This window comes from Tetrao urogallus (assembly GCF_951394365.1).
Source record: "Tetrao urogallus genome assembly, chromosome: 7".
Taxonomy (NCBI): domain Eukaryota; kingdom Metazoa; phylum Chordata; class Aves; order Galliformes; family Phasianidae; genus Tetrao; species Tetrao urogallus.
The window spans coordinates 12,819,901-12,841,757 of NC_136820.1; the positions used below are offsets into that span (position 1 = coordinate 12,819,901).

Below are 21,857 nucleotides of genomic sequence, written 5' to 3' on the forward strand. Positions count from 1 at the left end.
AAAGCAAGCCGTTCTCTGTGTGAATCATATGCAACCCTCTTGTCCCACCACAGAGATAAGTAGCGGGGTGTCAACCCTGTGATCCTCAGCTTTGAGCTGAAGAAATGTTCCAAGTTATTCTGGACCAAGGCCTGGATCAGGACTCTGCACGTGTTTTTTTCTGAGTGTTACAGTTTTTCAAGAGGCAAAAGTAGACATCTGATAGTGAAAAAATCAATTTTTTTTTTCCTGCTTTGGGATGTGTGTGTTGTGTGTAAAAGAAAGGGATATCTTCCACTCAGTTGCTTCCTATAAATGTACTACAGCTGGGATTTAGGATGTGAAAGACGAGGCTTCTTCTGGGCAACAAGGCCTGCAGGGATTTAATAAAAGCTCCCAGGTAACTTATTCAAAAAGCAGGGACTGGGAAAACTCTGCAGACATCCTTTAACTAGGTACATTCAAGACTGTTGTCAGTAATAAAAAATAACAAATTGCATTTAAACCACAGTTAGAAGCAGTGAAATTTCAAGTTCTGATTTCCCCTTTCCTTTTAACAATAGACCTTTTGATAAGAAAGCCTACTCTGCTGGAAGTGCGTCTCTCTTTGGCAGGTAGTCCAAAAAATAATCCTTCAGCAGTTTGACTAAATAACAACTCAGCACTCTTTCAAAATTCTTCTGACTTTGTTGATATATCACTGTTTTACACAACTCATTTTCATCAGTCTACTATGAAACAGTCAAGGAATGTTCAGTGTTTGTATTATTATATTTCTCTATTTGTTTTTGTAATCGTGTAAGAAAAAGAAGTTGAAACCATACTCTCAGCAATGTTCAGATACCACTGATTCTTAACAAGAAGCTTTTTGACACATACACTTGAATGCATGGACTTAGAACAGACATTCCTAATTTACACCAATTTGAGAAGAAAACACGGACATTCCTAATTTGCAACAGTTTGAGAAGAAAACAAGGGCATGAGGTTACAGCCTAAAAAGTGTAATTAAACGATCAGTCTGCTTAACTTCAACTTGATTTCAGGACTGAAATCAGTTTAGCAAAGATACACATGATTTTATCTAGAGCTGCCTCTGTACTGCAAAGCTTAGGTCAATATTACATTCTTTATAAAGACATTTGATCTGAAAAGAAAGCATTTCATTTAATAGAATAAGAAATGAATGGCAAATACAGTTAGACTATATTCAATAATGAGCTATTACTTATGATATCTTAGGAGTTTCTAACTTCCAGGAGGTCAAATCAAACTATATTTTTATGTTTGATATTAAAAAAAGTTAGCACTTTATCTGCAAAAATAATTAAAAAATAATTATGCTACTAAGGTGCTTCACCAGCCACAGTGGAGGAGGCATTAATTAGTCAACCACTTACTCAGACACCTAGGTAAGAATATCAAGAATGAAGACAGAATGAAAAATAAAAAGACAAAAAAGCTGCATCTTACAGACCAGAAGTAACATTTGCTAAAAATCTATGGGAGAGCTTGCAACAACATTCAAATGCCAAACAAAAGACTTTTCAAACAGGTAAGTGAAAAACAAGGACAGAACCCAGAGACAGGCTCCCCATTTGCTGAGAATCAGGTACAGATTAAAGGTAATTCAGAAGAAACCTGAACAGAATAAGGACATTGCCTTCATTTCCTGCATGAGTTATCACACAGCAGAGGCAGAAAGCTTTTTGAGAATGAAAGTTTGGGCAGAGGGATGAATACAGTCAAAGTAGATGAAAAAAACAAAGAAGTGAGTGAGCTCAAGGTGTGGGTACAAGTGAAACAAGGAACCAGGTCTGGATTTCCTCTATTTGGGAATAATGGAAGAACCAGCATATGTAATCACAGTTCCAGAGGCTAGAACTAGAGGATATTAATTAAGATAGAACATAGATAAACCAAAGATAGAGCTAGATAATCTAATTTTTTAAAATAACATGACCTATTTTCTAGACAAAGAACACAGCAGCTCTCTGAAGGTCAATAAAGTATTTCAGGTAGTGCTACACCACCAATTAATAAAATCTGAGGAAGATAAGGAATTAAGTGAAGAAGAAATTACAGCAGGTTGTGCTGAATGAGAAACTATAGTGCTTTGGTAGAAGGGTCACTAAAATCTCCATAAGGACTGTTCTCAGCAAATGTTTTTAATAATGTCCTTGAACAAAAAAAAAAAAAAAAAGATTTGAGGAAATGATGAGGTTAGAAGGCATTGACAATAAACCAGTAGATCAAACTACCTTACAGGAAACACTGTATTAAGCAGATTCGTGAAGATAATTACACTACTAAAGGTTTCCTTCATAACACAGAAACAATTGATGGAAAACAGAAAGCAAATCTAGGCATAACTGCAAATTGCTGGATGGCTGCAGTAGCAGGGTCGCATGCAATAAAGCACTCAAAGAGTACTTTAAAAAAAAAAAAACAGAGAGATACGAGTATTAATGCTGTTCTAAAAAAGGTTAGAATACTGTGTGCATTGGCTGTCCTAGAAAAATGAATTCAAAGCGAAACAGATCCGAAGAACAGTCAGTGTAACAGCCAGAGGTACAAACCTGCTAAGCGACTGCAAATGCATTGTGATGTTAGCATAATTAGCTCAGCAAACAAAGATGCAGGTAAAATTTTTGCCTATAAATGAATGTAGAAAACATCTAGAAGAGAGCTTTTCTGAAGAGAGAGGGGAATGTTTGGCCAGGAGCAGACAGATGTAAAATAAGCAGGAGTACATTTTGGTTGGAAATTAAAAATGCAGTTCTAAGCTTCAGAGCAAAGGTGTTCTGAAATAAGACTCCAGACAGAATTAGCAAGAGGCAAAAAAAATCTAACTATTTAATCAGGTTTTGGAAGGGATTATATATGGTTCTTGGGTATAGCTGGAATTCTGGGTCTTACAAACTGGCCACTAGCTCCCTAAAGGACAATTTTTACATTTTTTTGCACAATTCCTCTGCTGGACAATCATGATGTAATCACAAGTAATAAATACATTAGCTAATTTCTCCTACTTAGATAAATTGGTCCTTGAATGCACTTGCATAACCTAATGGTAATTTATGATAGTGCTTTTGTTCTAAGAATTATGTGTGTGCCAGAGTCTCCTTCATCAACTTTTTGCTGCAGGCGTGATTCTCTTCTCATTCTTACTACTTCACACCTTCATAACTCAATTTTCTAAAGTCAGGTTAACTCTTGATTTATACCAGCAAAATTAGACCCAACATTTCCCCTTGTAATCAAGACAGATTTATTTTAATATTTAACAAGACAACTCTAAATATTAATAATGTAACTGTTGTGCTTAAAGTTCTTGTTCCACCAGACATTTCACAAATGGCCAGTAAAAGCTATTTAGTGGTATGACAGTTCTGTAAGCTAAATAGGTGGTGGTAAGAAAACAAAAGACAAATCAGAAACTGAGGCTGAGAAGGAAGATGTTTTCCCTAAGGTCATGCACAAGATCAGTGGCAGAAGAAAAATCATTTATCATTAAGTGCTCTAAGTGTGTGAGTCTTCTGAAATCAGTGTGAGGAAAAGCAGGCTTAGGTCAGAAAGGAGCTCCAGCAAAAATGAATGTTGCCATACATTACACGTACATGAAAAAATATTCATGATTTCCATTTGGAATTTGCTGTCACAGAATTCTCTATGTCAAAAACCTCCATGAATAGCATATTAAAAAAAAAAAAAAGTTACAGTAATTTGCAAATTACACCTTGATTCCTTCATAACTCATTCCTCTTCAGTCATGTATAAAATGGTATTTTGTCAAAAGACTCCAACTCGACTTGTCCCTGTGCTAGCAGAAACTCACATTTGTGACTTCGTGAGGTTGTGTCAGTCTTCATAACTCTTATGCTGGAATCATCACAGTTACAGTGCTGCCCCAGCATTTCTCTAGAATCATAGAATGGCCTGGGTTGAAAAGTACCACAATGATCATGGAGTTTCAACCCCCCTGCGATGTGTAGGGTCGCCAACCACCAGAGCAGGCTAGCTGTACAATAATACTGTTCCTTAATACTGCTCTTTTGGGTTCACAGGGCTGCCCTGTTCCCCAAAGCTGCCCAGTGCCTCACCTCTAATGGAAATGAAATTTTTCTGCAATGCACAGATGTGGGTTGTGAAGCACAAAGGAAATACAGCTCCCTTTCTGCTGGAGAACTGTTCAGCAGCAACAACCTCTATCCTTATCTGCAGTATGGAAATGAGAACCATGTCTTCATCATGGGAAAGAGACCCACCACCGTGTGCAGCAGGCAACAACAGTAGATAACTCCCAGCCTTGTCACTAATAGTGCGAATCCTCAGTGCTGCCAGAGCACAGAGCTTTTTCAAAGCTTTTCGCTGCTGGTGGCGGATGAAAATTGCTGCCTTTCCTTTCCACCCTCACAGAATATGCACATTTGGCAATTACAGTATACAACCATCTGTGTTTCAAGGGGGATTGTGTCCTGCTTACTACAAGAATATCAGACAGAAATCTACATTCACTTAACCCAGTGCAGCAAAGCACTCACTGCAGAGGTTGAAGTATTACTATCCTCTGCAAAACAATGGACGTTACTGCAAAAAAATAAGAGATGGTCCATGATAGAGGATAATTATGACAAGACTGTACTACACCTGTAACCACAGGCCTCACTTGCTCACAGGACGCAGCATGCAAAAGCAAAGCACAATACAGAGGGAAAAATATTTGACGGTGAATTACACTGAAAAATCATCTGTCAAAATTATATCATATGCTTACCTAATTCATCCTTCTGCTGAGCCTGTTAATTTTTGCACACTCATCATTCTAACTCTTGGACTATAATTGATACCATGTGCTTATGTAGTCCATTACTCCTTACTGATCCTATCTCTTTCCTTCTACTTATTTGTCTACAACCTGGACAATAACTAAAATGGTAAGTGCTGATCAAATGAGAAATTTCTTGCTCAAAATGGCAAACGTTATATATGAACCTTACAGGCTGTGCTCAAGCTTTTGACTCCATAAATTTAAAACTTTGTGTAAATACAAATCTACATGCAACCCAAGACACACATGGTACATATGTTATACAAAGTACAGAATTAGTGATTTTCAGGCTTAGTAAATGTACGTGAAACTGGAAAACTTAAAACAGACTGCAGGCTTTGTACAAAATTAGACATTGATTTATTTTTTTTTTTAAACGCACTACATTCTTCCACAGAAGGTACTCTAACGTCTATTGATTAATAACTGTATTTTAAAAAATAGCCCCCTTTGATAAACCTTACTGCTTTTAAACAGTTGTCATGTCAAGATTTTTCTTGACAATGAATGTTGACAGTTAAGGTTACATCTTTTCTGTTAAAGAGAAATCAATATTCCATAACCACTATATCTCTCAACCAGAAATTCCTGGCTTCAGACTCTTTGGAGTATCTCTAAGATTTAGTGTCAGCCTTCTTCTTCAAACATCTTTTCCTTTTCCATTTATAGATTTGTATTATATATATATATATTTTTTCCCCCAGTAACATGAATGTCCTTTAAAATGTTTTAGACTGTTGGTTTATCCATTTAGTATTCATATTATCTGTAGAACACATGAAAATAAAATTTACTAGAACTCTTATGTCTTTTTAAGATTAAAGAGCAACACAAAAGTTCCTCAAATGCAATGGATTGTCTGCTGGAAAGGCTTGTGGTTCTCCTGTCCACATCTTCTAACTGAATCCATATGTGGTGTGTCTTTCTGCCATCACAAAAACACCCAATTTCACTAGGGGGCTCCAGCAGAGTGTCAAAAAAAAAAAGGGTTGGAAATCTAACTCGAATAAGGCTTTTTCTGCCATTCAGATTAATTCATACTAGTTTCTGCAACAGCAGAACAAATGACTGCATCAGTACTTTGATATGATTCCAGAAGAACTGGATAATCAGACATACAAGCCTCTATGCTTGAGCATGATGTGTGACCTGGGTAAATTGTTTACACCTATTCCCTGTTACAGAGGTGTGAGCTTGGGTGACGGGCACTGCTTTTCAAGCCTCGTCAGGCAGACAGCCCAGTACTCTCCTTACACCACTGTAGCTGGCACTAGACAGGGTCAGTCAGAGCATGCCCAGCTGAGGCTGAAATTACCCAATTAGTAGAAGAGGCAACTTCTAAAAAAGGCCAGTGCTGGGCAAGAGGCAGGCAGAAATGACCTCATGCAAGCCTGCTTGTCCCAAAGGAACATTGCCAATTACCATCTTGATTATCAGAGTTATAGAATTGGCAGTCCTTGATTTTCTGCCTCGGGAAACACTGAAATTAAAATTGTTCAGCAAAACTTTGGCACTGGTATTTGGTGAGTTATTTCAACCTCTGAACTCCTTAGCTTTAAAAGTTCAAGTAAGTTCACGTTCAAAGGATCTCTTAAAAACACACATCTAAAAGTTAAAAGAATAGCTGGAGATTCCAATTTCCAAGGATTATTTCCTGTTTACTTTTCATACCATCTAGCTGAACTCTCACATTTCATCTTGGATGCAGGACTCAGCTGTCTGCAAAGGACATACTTTGTTCCCTTACTTATACATCCAAATGTAAGATGGACTCCTGGCTCTGTTTGCTAAAAAGGTAGAGCAACAAACGTGAGGTAAAGAAAGCAGCCTTGGGAGAGGGACACCGAAGGGAGCACAAGGAACTTCTTTGTTCGAGAGTGTAGGAATCAAAACACTGAAACTGCTGTGGTATTTTGGGTACTGTCCAAAACAACAGAGTTGCTAGTGAGAAAATGAAAACTGATATATTTCAGTTGGACAGTTTGTACTTTTTAAGCTGCATTCACACACAACAATCAAAAGGCAAGATTCTGGAGTCGTTACACAGCCTCGCATCACACCAAAACAGGGGTTTCATGCTGCTTATGAAATAATTAATGTTTTTGTTTTTGATGTTAAAGAAGAACAATAATGACATTGGTTAAGACATCAACCTTTCTAAAAGGGCTGTACGGGCTTGAGAAATGTGCAGAAGAGCATTTCTCCCATGTGCACTTTAACAGTAGTAGATTTTTTGCATATTGCTGGCACATTCCTTCTCCACAAACCGCTCAAGACTGAGAAGAACACCTATTTGTGTACATAAGTTAATTGTTGTGGGAGCGCAGTTTTATTAGAAAATAAAAGCCAGTATGTACACACAGTACTGGTGTAGAGCATTTCTGTTGGTTCACTAAAAAACTGCCTTTAGAGGCAGGAGTACACATACGATGTGCAATAAAGACCTGTACAAAAATTTTTACACAAATGTCATTGTTAATAAAAATTGAAGATTATCTATATATGAACTGAGCGTAGATCATGGTTTTCAATGTTTTTCCCAAACCACCAAACGGCCTCTAGGGACTGCAGGAAAAACATATTAATATGGCAAATATTATACATCTCTATAATAACCTTTATCCCTAATATGTTTTAATTCTCTCATTGCTATCCATTTACCCTTATCCTAAGGCGGTGAAGAAATAAAAGAATCCTTTAAAGAAGGGATGAGTTTGAACTGTACTTTGAAAGATACAGTTGACTAAATGGAGCCTAGACTGTGATCAGTAGATTACATATTGTGCCAATACGAGCCCAACTCCACATGGCCATAACTCTTTGGGAGCTTGTCTTCCATTGGAGCTAACGTCACATGGAAAAACAAGAAAACTGGTGAAAGTGAGGCATTCTTACTTGCACACAGTATAATCAATATGGTCATAAAATGGTGAAGGCTCCATTTACAAAGAATGCATTTTCAACTGTTTGAGTCACACATGAGCTTAAAGGCATGCGAATCTGGGATCCTATTTCCCAAAACTCTGAAGGTTGCGCAAGCACAAAGATTTGGGACTTATGACCCTTTTATTTCAGCATGTTACTGGTTATTCTGAAACATCAGTACTTCCTCAACACATCTGATATTACTTTTCCATGGCTCTTTGCATAAAGCTAGTAAAATTCAAAGCTAAAACCAACCCTACCTTTTTAAAATGCTATCGCTCTTTGGCATCAACCTACTATATTAAGTTTAAAAGTTACAGGGAAAATCAAGAGTAAATGATGCTATAACTGAGGAGCCCTGGGCTGCCCCATTTGACTTGAGAAAAATATTTCCCAGTATTTCTGACTGTTTTCTTCTTACAGAAAGTCATTTTGATTACTCATTGTTTTAATGAGATCACAAAAGAAAGACAGACAAGGTTGGGGAGGGGAAAGCAATATCTGCACCTATTTTCCAGGCAATGGAATATGTTGCTGCTATCTATTAGAATCATAGTTAAAAAACTATAGAAAGAATCAGAGATAGAGTATTTTATATTTATTATAGTGTTCTTTGAATTCACCAAGTAAACAAAAACAGAACGCACACATCAGGAAGATGTGACTGAACTCAATATACAAAGGGAAATAAATGACCAAAACCTCCACCAGGCCAACCTACTGCAGAGGGCTATCAGCAAAAACGGAGCTCGGTGTTTACATGACAGTGGACAGAGAGGTGACATAGAAGCAGAGATGGGCATGCAAAGAAGAGGCCGGCAGAGGCAGGGTGGTGATGCTGCACAGCACAGCTTTTTCCTCATGTCAGCAAGCTTGCCAGTCTGGGAGCAAGCTGTCCTGTCTGTGCATGGCATGCTGAATGAAAACCTCCTTTGTCTCCTCTATAGCACAGGCCTGATTCTTTTTCTGTCACGGGGGACACTATGTGGTATTAAATTATACATAAGTATCAAGTAGGAGCTTCCTTCTGAAATGAAAAACTAATCATCCAGTAACATAATTTAGTGGATATTTATAATAAAAACAAAGAATTAACCGCTGGCATTTGAACAATTCAAACTGTGCTGTAAGAGTTCATCTTTATTCAGAAAGAATAATACAGGCTTAACAAAATGTTCTCCTTCCTGGGGCAAGGGGAATGTAATATTTATCTGCACTGGTTTCCAATGGGATATCATGCACCGCAATCAATCATCTCATAAAATACTGTGAAGTAAAGTGGTAGCAATTTAGATAATAACATGGCAAACTAAGTTACAGAAGAAACAAAAAGCTAAGTGAATTAGAAAGTTCCCAGTTCCATCAAATCACTGGGTCTTACATTCTGCCAGCCTTGTCACAATCTTTTCTTCATACTTTTTTAAGCTATGTAGTTGCCTAGAATAGTCTCCATACTTAACATGAAACTAAAGCAAACTTACTGTGGACAACGATTCTATATTTTCTTTCAAAATAGACCATCAATTCTCATGGTTTGCTGTGCGGTAATTCTCTGGCCATTTTTCAGACATTTCTAATAAAGAATTAATCTCTGAATGAAATCTGGAGAATGGTAGTTCTGCCTTTCTGCCTTCAGTTCTAAAGTCCTCCTGTCCATTTATTTAAGAACATAAATCTTGGGAAACACGTAGGAAAAATCTTTCAGTGAAAAGACTGGATTTGGTACAGACAACACATAGAGATAGCCCACAACGGCAGTGACACTGAAACTGAAATGTTAAACCTCTTGTCCGTTCTCCCTCTGCTTTTCCACATAAAAGTACACTTCCTTTCATTGTGTTAGCAATGAACACAAATATAACTTGGCATATTCAGGATGCTACTCACTATAAAAATTATTTTTCTCTTCACAGCCCTTTACCAAGGGGTAAGCACATCCAATCAGTACGCCGAAATACTCACTGCTTCTGGTAGTGCAGAAAAATGCTTTGCTGAACATGGTCAAATAAAACTCAAACACATCTATAAACAAAAGACTGGAATTGGTAAAGTGCTTATGTTCCTTCTTTTTGAAATGGAATATTTCCACAAGGATCAGAGATCCTTTGGCTTCCACAAGTCTTAAGTTCCTCATATCCACACTTCTCAAATTTCTTCTGATCTGCAAGTAAACCCAAATACTTAGAATACAGAATTGATTGTTCAATACAGTTTGGCTTCCTACAACAAACACAGCAGTAGCTTTATTCCACTGAGATGGAAATCTCTGCCAGGACCTGGAGAGTGGTACAGCACCAAAGAGGTGGGAATTGGGCTTCCTGGAGACAGTCAGTCACACTCTACAGTCACTGCCTAGTTAGACAAAACTGAAAAACTTGTCTCCAAAGAACACAGAACTTTTAACTTCCCTTCCAAAGATACGGAAGGGGACTTAAAAGTGGGATGAGAATCCTGCACTACTAAAAAGGTATGTAGGGTAATTGTATCCAGATTTTTGCATAGCTAATTCTAACCAGAAAGGAACAGGAGATGTTAATCTATTGTGAGGTCAAAACATTTGAACACAAATTAACATAATGAATATCCTAACGTACACATAATAAACAAGTCTGAACTATGGAACTTCATTTTTGTTTTACTCTCACTTGAATCGATATAGCAATACTCAGGTGGAATACACATTTGAATTTTGATTAATGACACTGTAGAGTGGATCCATGCCTGAAAAACCAATCAAACAGAGGAAACAAAACTAAAACAATCTGTAGGTAGTGCTGTTCAATATGTTCTTTCCATCTGAGACATCACTAATATTTAGGCAAAGTGCATCAAAACAGAGGTAAAAAAAATAATTCACCTCTAACAAATGGTATTACAAGTTTAATGCAGATACAAATAGCATCTATAAGCTGATGAAAGATAAAAATTTACTCAGAAATAAAAAGAGTTGAGTGGTCAAATCATAAAAGAGATTCAGGTTAAGCAGAGATTCTGCAAGACAGCTGTGTTTCACCCTTTTGAGTACTTGCAATATTGAGGCATTGAGGATTCTTTAAAGTATATACAACTACAAAGGACTTATTTGATGGATAAGCATATAAGGGAAGGCTAATGTGTTGAACCTGGCAATTCAAAGTATGCAGGAATGTGGCTACCTTGCAGACCGTGAAGCAAAGCTTCAGAAGTTCGACTTTAGATCTAGTTATTCTCTTATAGTCAATGCAGTTAGATAATATATCACCCATCCTCCTCTTTTCACTAAATCAAATAGTGTTCCTAAAAGAAGCAAAAAATTTGCAGCAGAGGGATCTTGTCAAAAGAGCAGCTGGCTGCTCTTACACGACCTAGGACTTTCCTGTGGCTGACAAGCAGTGTAAGGCTACAGTGTAAGCATTTTTAGTTGAATATTAACTAGTATCTACTTACTGTTGGTTGCATAACATATGGCGGATGAGGCATCCAGGAAGTACTCTGGACCTGCATATCAAATACTTTCTATTAGCACAGAAAAGCTTAAAACAGAACCCCAATAATTTACTTGAAAATATTATTTATATTGCAACTACAGAGCTAATTTCAGAAAAAGACTCAAGGCATGTAGCTCAATGTAAACATGATTTATGCATCATAAAGTTACTGACAAAGAAAAAAGCTTTCAAACTGTGTTTGATATTTCCACCAAATTCAGAAGTCCTAAAGATTGCACCACCTCTGTGATCCACATTATTTAATCTCATAGAGAATTATTCAATATTCCATGTTGTCTTAATTCTTCATTTGTATTGTGTGCTTTCATCCATCAACGTAACTGTGAACATGTCTTTGAAACTTTGAAAGGTATAACATTTTCAGAGATTCTAGAATGATTTATCCTGTTTTCAGGAAGAGCAGAAGATCTAATTTAGAGTTTTTGAAGCTCACTATGATTGAAAGCTTCCATAGCGTAGCTGACTTAAGATGCCCTTGTCCATAGAAGCAGCTCCTGCCTTGGGCATCATGGCATCCATTCTCAGCAGAACTCAGTATGCCTCACTGAAGCCTTTCTTTGTTGTTTTGTCTGACTACTGACATGTAACAGATTACACAGATAAATTAGTTTTACTAACAATTAAGTGCATTACAAAGTTCTTGTGTATTTGTGGAAGCATCTCTGAGCCATAACTACCTCTTCTGCTAAGCATGAATGGTCCACGTGTTATTGTAACTCAAGAGCCAATCTCAAGAATTGTGTCTTGATTCTTTCTGTGTCAATTTGGGGACCACAACACATGAGAAGTACATGAAAATATATCTGTGCTATAGCCATCAGTGGGCAGTCACTACCTCCACACTCACAGAAAAGGACATGTGGTATCTCAGGCTGAACACAAACAAGGATATGTAGGAGAAAGCCAGAAAGTCTTGATTTTCCATATGCCTTGTGATTTTGTTCATGAAGCAAGTGAGAATTAATTGTGTAGTTTTGTGCTTTAGCATTTTTTGAAATTGGCTAAATCAGAGTTTTTATTGAAAAGCAAGTTCACTGTAACAGTTTTAGAACCAAAACCAGAGCACACACATGCAAATACACACTACTACAAAATTTTCTATTGTGAATCCCCAGTAGCTAAAAAGATTAGTGCTCTAATGAGCTTGATGCTGTTCAATGTTCCCCTCCTTGTAGTTCCTCCTCTGTGCCAAGGCAAATGTCTTTGGGCTTCAACTATAAACTACCAAGTAAGAATGATCTGGATTTTAGAAAACAAAACAAAACAAATGGCAACAAAATGTTTTTTGATTTAAATGCGTCAAACCATGAACTGATGCAAATTTACTGAATTCATCTCACCGAAGCAACTTTTTGTTTGGTGTTACATAGCTACCTAAAATGAAACAACACAGAAATCAAAGAAAATTACAAGAATCCTTTATCTTTGACGATCAGGTTTAAAGCACAGTTTGTGTACAACATTGCCTGTAGATAAATAAACATTATCTGAGGGGGGAAAAAAAAAACAACAAAAAAAACCATCCAAAAACATTAAACCTCCCCACAGAAAACACACACCAAACCAACAAATCAATTCCAACAGTAAGAACAGTTTCTCATCTAGGACTCAGGTCTGGAAGAGTGCTGGCAGCACAGGACAGCAATAACTAGGGCAATCCTGGATATATGTACATACTGGATAGAGAGGACCCTGCACAAAGTTATCTGGGGGTTCTAGACAGTGGAAAGTTGAATTTGAGTCAGCAGTGTGGCCAGGCAGCCCAAAGGGCCAACTGCACCCCAGGGTGCATCAGGCCCACACTGCCAGTTAGGTGACGGAAGGAGAGAGCATACAAAGGAGAGATACAAAGATGAGGAAGGGTCTGGAGGGCAAGATGTACAAGGAGACCCTCATAGCAGCTGCAGCTCCTTACAGGGGGCAGAGGGGCAGTGCTGAGCTCTGGTCTCTGTGACAGCAACAGGAGCCAAGGGAACAGCATGGAGCTGTGTCAGGGGAGGGTCCGGTTGGAGATTAGGGAAAGGTTCTGCACTAGAAGGTGGTGAGCATGGAACAAGCTCCCACAGGGAAATGAGCATGGCCCCAAGCTGCTGGAGTTCAAGGAGCATCTTTACAGTCCTCTCAGACATAAGGTTTGAATTTTGGATAGTCTTGTGTGGAGTTGGGAGTTGGGCTATACGATCCTTGTGATTCTCTTCCAACGCGGGATATTCTATGATTCCAACTGAAATGGTAAAATGTATGGCCAATGACCAGCTTTACATATGTTCCCAGAAAAAAAAAAAGCTAATAATAATACTATTCAATTCAGTTTTGACTTCCATCTCACACAAAGCTAGAACATGGCAATATTTTCCCAGTGGAGAGCCGGTTGGAATATGCTGAAAAGAGGAATTCTGAAAGAGAAAATGTGTTGGAGACTGAAGAAGCTTATGAGGAGAATTATCCTAAAGAATCTTGCTCTGTCAGGGATTTTTGGGGAAAAAAAAAGAAGAGTGCTGTTAAAGGATGCTGTGACTGGAGCAAATACAACAGAGGTCAGAAGGTCAATATATAATCCAGACAACATAAATTATGAAAAAAAAAATGTGTTTAAAACATTTGGCTCATGAAATGGAGTCAAAATGACAGAACATTTCAATAAGAATGACAAGCATCTGCTATTGTTGAATGGAAATGAAGCAAAAATGCTGTTTGATGGTGAAGCTGACTGAAATAAGAAAAATTTACAGTAGCTTTCATTGCTAGTGTTAAGCAGGAAACACTCAAAACCCTGCACCAAACGATACCTGAATACTTCTAGAAAGCCTTTTGTTTAAAGCATGACTCAAGAGCACAAGCTCTCATGTAGTTTTCTGTGGTATCCACTCTGCTTTCATCCACATCCAAAACATAATTAACTGGGAAACATAGTAGACAAGCACAAATCTGACGTACCTGATATGTAGAGACAGGGGAAGCAGCAATGAATGGTGTGATTGATGTCTGTGGAATCATGCGGTTTGTTGGAATACTGTACGGTGAGGAATAAAATCTGCAAACAAAGAACAAAAGCAAGTTTTTTGAACCTTTCGACTGCTAGGCGCTGAATGACTAATTCACTGCCTCCCAGGCAAAGACAAAAAGAGCCTACACAGGTAATTATGTCCACCTATTTCCAAAACCACAATAAGGAAGATGTGATGGCTTCACTGAGTAGATTTTGAAAATGGAAAGGAGGAGGAATATTTACACAAAGCATATCTTTTTTCACTTCAACTAGCACAAATATAGCTTCACAACACAAGAAGTAATTATATGAAATGCAAAGACAGCTGATTTTCCAGAGTGCTATCTAGTGAAAGGAAATTTCTTACGCGATATTGAAGACAATGATAACTGATTTCACTTTTACATGCAGCACTGTTTTCTCTTCAGATCTTAATGCTTCAGTGCTGAGAATAACACATTCCACATATACGCCTGATTTATTTTATTAAGGGATGGGTACAGAATCTCTGGCTGAAATTTTCATACTCATCTACATGAGCTAAAAACTTACCTTCTGGTGAAATTTACCTAAATGCCCCAGGGAGCAATGAAAATCCCAGATCTAGTTGCTTTTATTTCTGCTATTGCATGCTATGAACAAAAGTTTCACTATATCTTGCTTGACGATAATAAATGTTATATTCATTCTACTTCCCTGTGGGTAAATGATTGTTGACAATATTATCGAGTGGAAAACATCACTACTGATGTACTGTGTAAATACTTAATACCCATGTACTCATCCAGTTTTTTTGTTTCTGTTGTTCTTTCAGATTTAACTAAAAACATCAAAATAAATAAATAAATAAAACTGCCAAACAATGTGGCTTAATAATACAACGTTTGTGGTCTTACTGCTGTCAAAAAGCTAATATTTTGGAATCCTTAAGGGAGAGAAATGTATTCCTGCACAACCTCCTCTGGTCTGATTCCAACCCCATGCATACTGTTCTTGTATAGCACGTGGCAACCCTATGAATAACAGTAGCTTTTGCACATATGTTCTCTGTAACAGTGAAGTGGATTGCTCTCCCTGCCTTTTTGTGTTCTTTCTCCCTGCACTGAGGCAATTCTCCCTGCAACAAAAAAAGCCAACCCACTACTGGTGTTTAAATAAGCGCTCTATTTTCTGATCACCCTGACATCCCAGATTTAGTACTAATCATTCTAGTTCAGACTGGATGCATTCATTTTGGATGCAGGCTTAAGTAATCACTGAATTTCTCCAACCAATAGGCTTGGAAATACAAGCTGCCATCTCTGAAAGTTGGGTGGAAACATTCAAAGTTAGAAAGGGAGAGGGAGACAGAGAAGCAATCAGTTCTCTCTGTTCCAAACAAGATTTTAAAATGCCAAAAGCAGCAGGTGGCGTCTGAGTGATTTTTTGTTTAATAGAAATATATTGCTATTTTAGGAACATTTATCTGCTCTTAGAGACTCACACAGAGACTATTTTAAAACCGTGCCTTTGCCCAATTTTCTGTATATCCTATTATGAGAACTTAGAAATATTTATATCCCTCTGCTTGTATCCAGCACATTCTATTATGCTTGTACAAATTTGGGGCTGGGGGGGAAGGATTTTTACAGCACTAGACAGGTTTATCTATGGCTTTAGGATGATGTGTATTTTATCTTAGTCCTATTACAGGGATCTTCTTCCCAGATAAAGGTTAACCAGAATTCACTTTGGCAATGTAGTTGCTAAGTGGATGAACTAAGAAATGCTTTGTGCTGCAAATGAAAATGGTCCACAGAAGACTGGCAGAACTTACTCTACAGGTTAAATGTATAACAGAGATACGTACAAACCTCTTCGACCAAAGGACAGTATAAAAACAATACTCTTTAGAGAAACAACACAATTTTCTTCCGTCAATTCTAATTCTATCTGTCCTGGCACTGAAGCTGTGCTCACACCATGTATGAATCACCTGGACAAAGGTGAGTGCACGGGACAAAATTTTTCCATTTGGAAGTAACACTGGCCCTTTGGAATAAACTCTCCAATAAATCCAAGTAAACACTACCAAATTTATATGAAATGTGTGCTAAGCCAAGAACTTGACAGACAGCTAACCATTTCATTTTCAGCTTAGAGATGCTGTTATCTGAAAAGTACATAAGTTTCTAGAATATAAACTCTGGTAATGTGAAAAATACAACCCCTCCAGTACCCTTGCCAATACCATTTATCTGACCCAGTTTGGAATGCTTTCAAATAGGCATCAAATACAACATACTATCAGGACGCTCATTTATATTGTGAAAATGCATGCACCAGAGTGTTAAAGAAGAAAAGGAAATTTGACACAGAAAATGACAATGTGAGAAAATCCAATTCATAGATTTCAACTTAAATAATAATAAATTGAGTTTAACAATCTGAGTCACTGAGAGGCTGTAGGTCAGACATTTTGCGATCATGAATTCTCTGTACTTGGAGACAAAGGTTTTCCCTCCTGCCGCAGCATTATTTTGTGCTGGAAGGGTTGTAATTTGCCTTAGCAAATTCAACAGAGCAAGAACTGAACCAGTATATTCTGAAGCTGTCTCTGTCACACACAGAGGACAGTGGAATGTTGAGGATTGGCTCAAGAGAAACATCCTCCAGCTTTAAGATGCTCAATCTGCCACGGTGCTGCAGCTACACACACACCCCCAGCGGCTCTTGCTCAAAAGGAGGGCTCACCATGCTCTTGCCCATGGGATGTGGAGGCATTTGCCATATAACATTTACATGTAAACAGGCTAATATCCAGGTATGTAGTTGACATAAGTATGGACCTCAAAAAAAAAAAAAAAACAAACAAACACAAGAGGACAAAAAATGCAAGAGTGGTCTGCTCTGATAAAAACTTTTCAGGCACCCCAATAAGATTCACAGCTGCCGATTTAATCATACTTGATTTTTATACTTCTAGCCCTTTGGAATGCATCAACATTCCTTCAGGCCCAGATAGAAGTGAGATGAGGTGGAAGAAGGATATTGTAAATAAGTCCAAAGGGATATAGGAATCTCAGTCATTGGAATATGCACATTAGAAAGTGGAATGAAAAGAGATACGAATTATACTAGCTTTGACCCATTTTAGATAGACAGTTCAATTATGACCCCGTGTGTGCTTGCACTGAAACATATATCAGTTTCTGGTACTACATTTGAGAGCTATGAACCATGTGATAGTTAACGTGAGAGCTCTAAGGAGAGTTCTCCAGAAGACTCAGCTGCATTCTGTGCAATAGCAGCTTGCATCCCTACAATAGGCCATGCAGGTCTTGTTGTTTTTTGCAGGTGTGAGCTACCATCCCTGATCCTGGTCTGCAATTGTATTGCTAGAAGCAAAAGCACAGAGAGGCAGGTGGGGGGAAAGAGGCAAGACAGACATTGCCCTTGCATTTCAAATAGTCCTTTTAAGCACGCCTGGATTCTATAAGAATAAGAAAAACTGTTCACTAGGAGACAAAAAGATTTCTGGAATGTTCGTGAGGAAGGGCTTATAAAGGATTCAAAAGAAAATATTTTTATGAGTTGTTAAAAGAACCACATTCCCCAGTATATCATCAGCACACATAGGCAAGGCTTTAAGAACAGTTTCTGCTGCTTAACAGAAAAAGTACACATTCCGCTCCTACATCAAGCCTCCCTCTGCTTTTGGGGACTACATTATCTGGAGCGTCTGGTCGCTATTTCCCTGCCAAAAAAATAGAAAAAAAAAAATCCATATGGTTCCCATCCTGTGGGAGAACGTGCAAGCTTCCACACAGAATCTGTACAAGAGCAAGACCCTATTTGCACTGCAATAAACACCATTTGCTCATGCCTCGTGCCTGCAGGCAATACTGAAAAAGTTACATTCATAAATAGTATCCTGGGGCTCACATAATGTAAGAGTATTACCAAGCGTTATCAGAGCAGCAATTTTCTGTTGCAATAAGCCACAGAGTCAGATGTTTGAGATGAAAAAGACCTATCTGAATATTGAGCCCATTGGCCTGCAAATGCACAATATAGTCCCCCAGATATCAGATATTAAACTGATACAGTACATTGCAATCTTAGTCAAATAGCCAGGAGAACTCAAGCCTCAGCAACATTTTAAATGAGCATCTTTACAGTGCAAGTACAGGAGCTCTATTTTGTTCCTTGTATGAGTGCATTAAACCACTAAAACAATATTAATATCACAAATTGAAAAATCAGTAGCATTTTACACAAGGCACGCTGCTCCCCAGAATAAGGCCCGACTTCTTTTGTAAATGCAATTCAGAAAAGGCTGATTATAAAAGAAAAAAAGACATGGAACAATTGGCAGGGGAAAAGAGCTTATCTACTGAAGTGTATGACTACATCTTCAGTAACACATACTGCAATGTTATGCTATATGTTGGGCCAGATTCTCCACTCCATTACACCAGTTTTATGCTGATACAACTCCACTGGATGCTTAAACAGAGTTACATGGGCATAAAAACAATATAATGAAATGGGGAGTCATGCCTTACAATGCAATAGAATAAAAAAAATAATAATAATAAAAATAAAAATCTATTCCTTTGTGGGGAAAAAGCCTTTGCTATTTTTAGTGAACGTCTCCATCTCTCTCTTTTGTTTTATTTCTGTCATAGATGTTCTAGGCAAATAAGCAGTTATACTATAATAAAAGTGATACTACTACTCTGAGAGCAACAAGAACCCGCCTTTTCATCCAGAGAACATTTAAGAATCCAAATTCTTCCCTAAGGGTTGGTTATGCCCCAAAACAAACCAGTATAATCCAAATCTCTTAAAGAGTTGGAAATTTTAAATACCTCTTCATGACACATGCAGTGACACATTTCATTAATAGACTACCATTCACGATGTATCCTGCACATAGCAACGTACACGCATCAAAATGCATGAAATACAGTCTTATATGGGATTCTAATAAATGGAGTCATTATTGAGTTTCATTAGCAACTCATAAGCTAATCTGAATCTTCACCTTGGTTTACACATCTTGACGTTTCTCATCTCTAGCCTTGGTCTACACTGTGCTGGCAGGCACCTGAAGGACCGAGCGACTCGTGCTTATCACAGCATACCAACAAATCCTGAGCTGCACGCAGGGACAACATCCGCTTAACCAGCTTACACCAAATAGACATATTACAAGGAGATCATCTTTGTTTTATAGATCCCCCCATGCAAAATACATCTACTTGATCCACTTTACTACAGAGCATTAAGCAGCATTTCACCCACATAGTATGGGCACAATATCAACACAAGCAGGCTGCAAGCATCAGCTTTGTGTTCACTTCCAGACTGCCCTCACTGTGAAGAGCAATGTGCTTGCCTAACACACCTTCACTGGATGTTTAAGTTGACTTGTTTCACTTCATAGTTTATAAGAGTCTTTAAATTCATTCTCTTTTACTGTGGCCACACACCTGCTATGATCCCATCTGCTGTATCGAGAGTAACAAATCGCATTTGCACATTTTACAAGCAATGCACCAAATTGTTCTCAGACTTGGCTAAAATATAACCCAGAAACTTGTAAGTAAAGAGCTTATGAAAAATAGTGAAAAATTATAACTACAGGATATATAATGACTGTTAAGTGAATGTCTGGAGAGTTAAAAAAAATAATAAAAATACATGGAAGCAAAAGAGAGTCCTGGTGATCCTCAGGAGACTGCATTTTGAAGATGCAACCAGAGAATAGGATAGCAGCTATGCCACTTTTGGAGGACAAATCAATGTTGCCCATATTGTAAGAGCTTCTCCTCTTAACAGTGCATGCAGTCAGAAAAAAATCTCAGTGGAAGAACATTTGAATAAGAATTTGTCCTGATGAAACAGAAAATATTTTGAACTCCAGAAATAAGAGACATGTCCAAGCAGTAATTAATTGTCACTCTTACAATGGTATGTAATGCTGTAGTTTTTCAAGCTTTACAAGTAAAAGAATATTTAAAAGCCTCCATTGGTTACTATTTATTTTTCAAAAGACCATTGACAACGTGTTCAAACGACTGAGTAATCAAACCCCCTAGGCATCCATGTATCTAAACTAAGTTCCATAATTAAAAAAATATATTCTTTAAGTAAAATGATATTAATCTCAAAGGATTATTCAAATTACAGTTTCCAAATATTTAATGCAACCAGCATACAAAAAATCCTTTGAAATAAAAGCCATTTGTCTGGATGAAATACTGGTGGATTATGAGCTGGTGATGGTTTCATTTATAGCTTACAATATGTTACCAGCTGAAAAGTATGACGGTAAAGCAGAAAGACTTGTTTAGGGGGGTCAGGGAAGCAAAACCAGAGGATTGTGAAATCCTCTTTTCACAGCTGCGTGAAAAAAAATATCTTTTTTCTGAGCTGCTCTGTCTTGGCTGCTTTATCCACAACATGAGAGTATCACAAGCCCTACAAAGATATTGCTTGCGAAGGGCAATTAAGTAAAATACGCTAACTATTATTGTTGATTTTTTTTTAAACTATTCCCACTGTTAGGGATTTTTAAATGCTTCAACTAGCAGTGCCCTAAACAGCATTTAACAAATAAATCCACTCTGCTCAATATCAATACATTCAATCCTTCCACTGGAAAGTGCAGATGGGAATATGCACTGAATAATCATATCAAACATCACTCTGATCAAAGAGTGACTGTCAAAGAGTTCAGGGCTGAGCCTCCTGTTTCTCTTCAAATTATTGTTAATCTGTCTGAAATGGTAGCTGGATCTCAAAGATCTGTTTTTCTACTTCATGAAATAATTGGAAATGTAATCATGCACATAAACAATATGGTGATGTAACTTCTTTGCAAGTTTGAAAAAAGTTTCAGTTCTTCAGCAGGCTGTAGCTGGGGAATGAAAAGGAGTGCTGTTCCACATTCTACTCCTGAATCTCATCTGCTTGCATACAGATATAAGGCTTTTGCACTGTTTGGCATTTCTGTTCAGACAATGCCATGGAAGCCATCCAGGCAGCAGAGAGGACCCAGATTAAGTAACAGCTCTAATATCCAAAATATGCTGGAATCTTCAGTGATCATTTTAACAAAAGCAAAGTCAGTAAAGGGAAACTTTACTGGTTTTCATTTCATGAGAGAGAGAGAGATTAAAAAACCACTAGCATTTGCCAAAAAGAGATGGAAACTGTTAGGAAAAACAACTTCCCATTCAAATGGATATTACAAACAAAAGGACATAAAAACAAAAGGGAAACTAAAAGAAGAACTTGACAGTATAGCATCACATGCTTCAAACAAAATATGACTGAGTAAATTTGCTTCTGAATGAGTTTCACCACAGAAAGAGAATATGGTATTCAAAATAATTTTTAAAAAGGCATAAGAAAACATGCATTTCTTACCCATTCTGTATAGCAGCTGTTGGATCATAAGTCAAAGCCATGCCAGCCTGCACAGTTAGGGAAGAAAAACAGATTTTTACTATTATTAGAGAAAAAAAGAAAGAAAGAAAGAAAGAAAAAAAAGACATTAAACATATTATGTGCCCAATGAGAATAAAAACTGAATACAACTTAGAAGTAAAAACTTTTCCAGGGAAGCTCAGATGGTCCAAAGAAGCATGGACAC

At 37.6% G+C, this 21,857-nt stretch overlaps 1 protein-coding gene across 2 annotated transcripts in view; it reads right to left on the minus strand.

Moving 5' to 3' along the window:
- Positions 1–21,857, minus strand: part of RBMS3 (RNA binding motif single stranded interacting protein 3) — a gene marked incomplete at both ends in the record, with an annotated part of 439,102 nt that overhangs the window by 49,135 nt on the left and 368,110 nt on the right. For both annotated transcript variants that reach the window (XM_079538692.1, XM_079538691.1), the window contains 3 exons: positions 11,162–11,212; positions 14,161–14,257; positions 21,632–21,678. In XM_079538692.1, the coding sequence (XP_079394818.1) occupies positions 11,162–11,212; positions 14,161–14,257; positions 21,632–21,678 (195 nt within the window). The remainder of the gene's footprint in view (positions 1–11,161; positions 11,213–14,160; positions 14,258–21,631; positions 21,679–21,857) is intronic.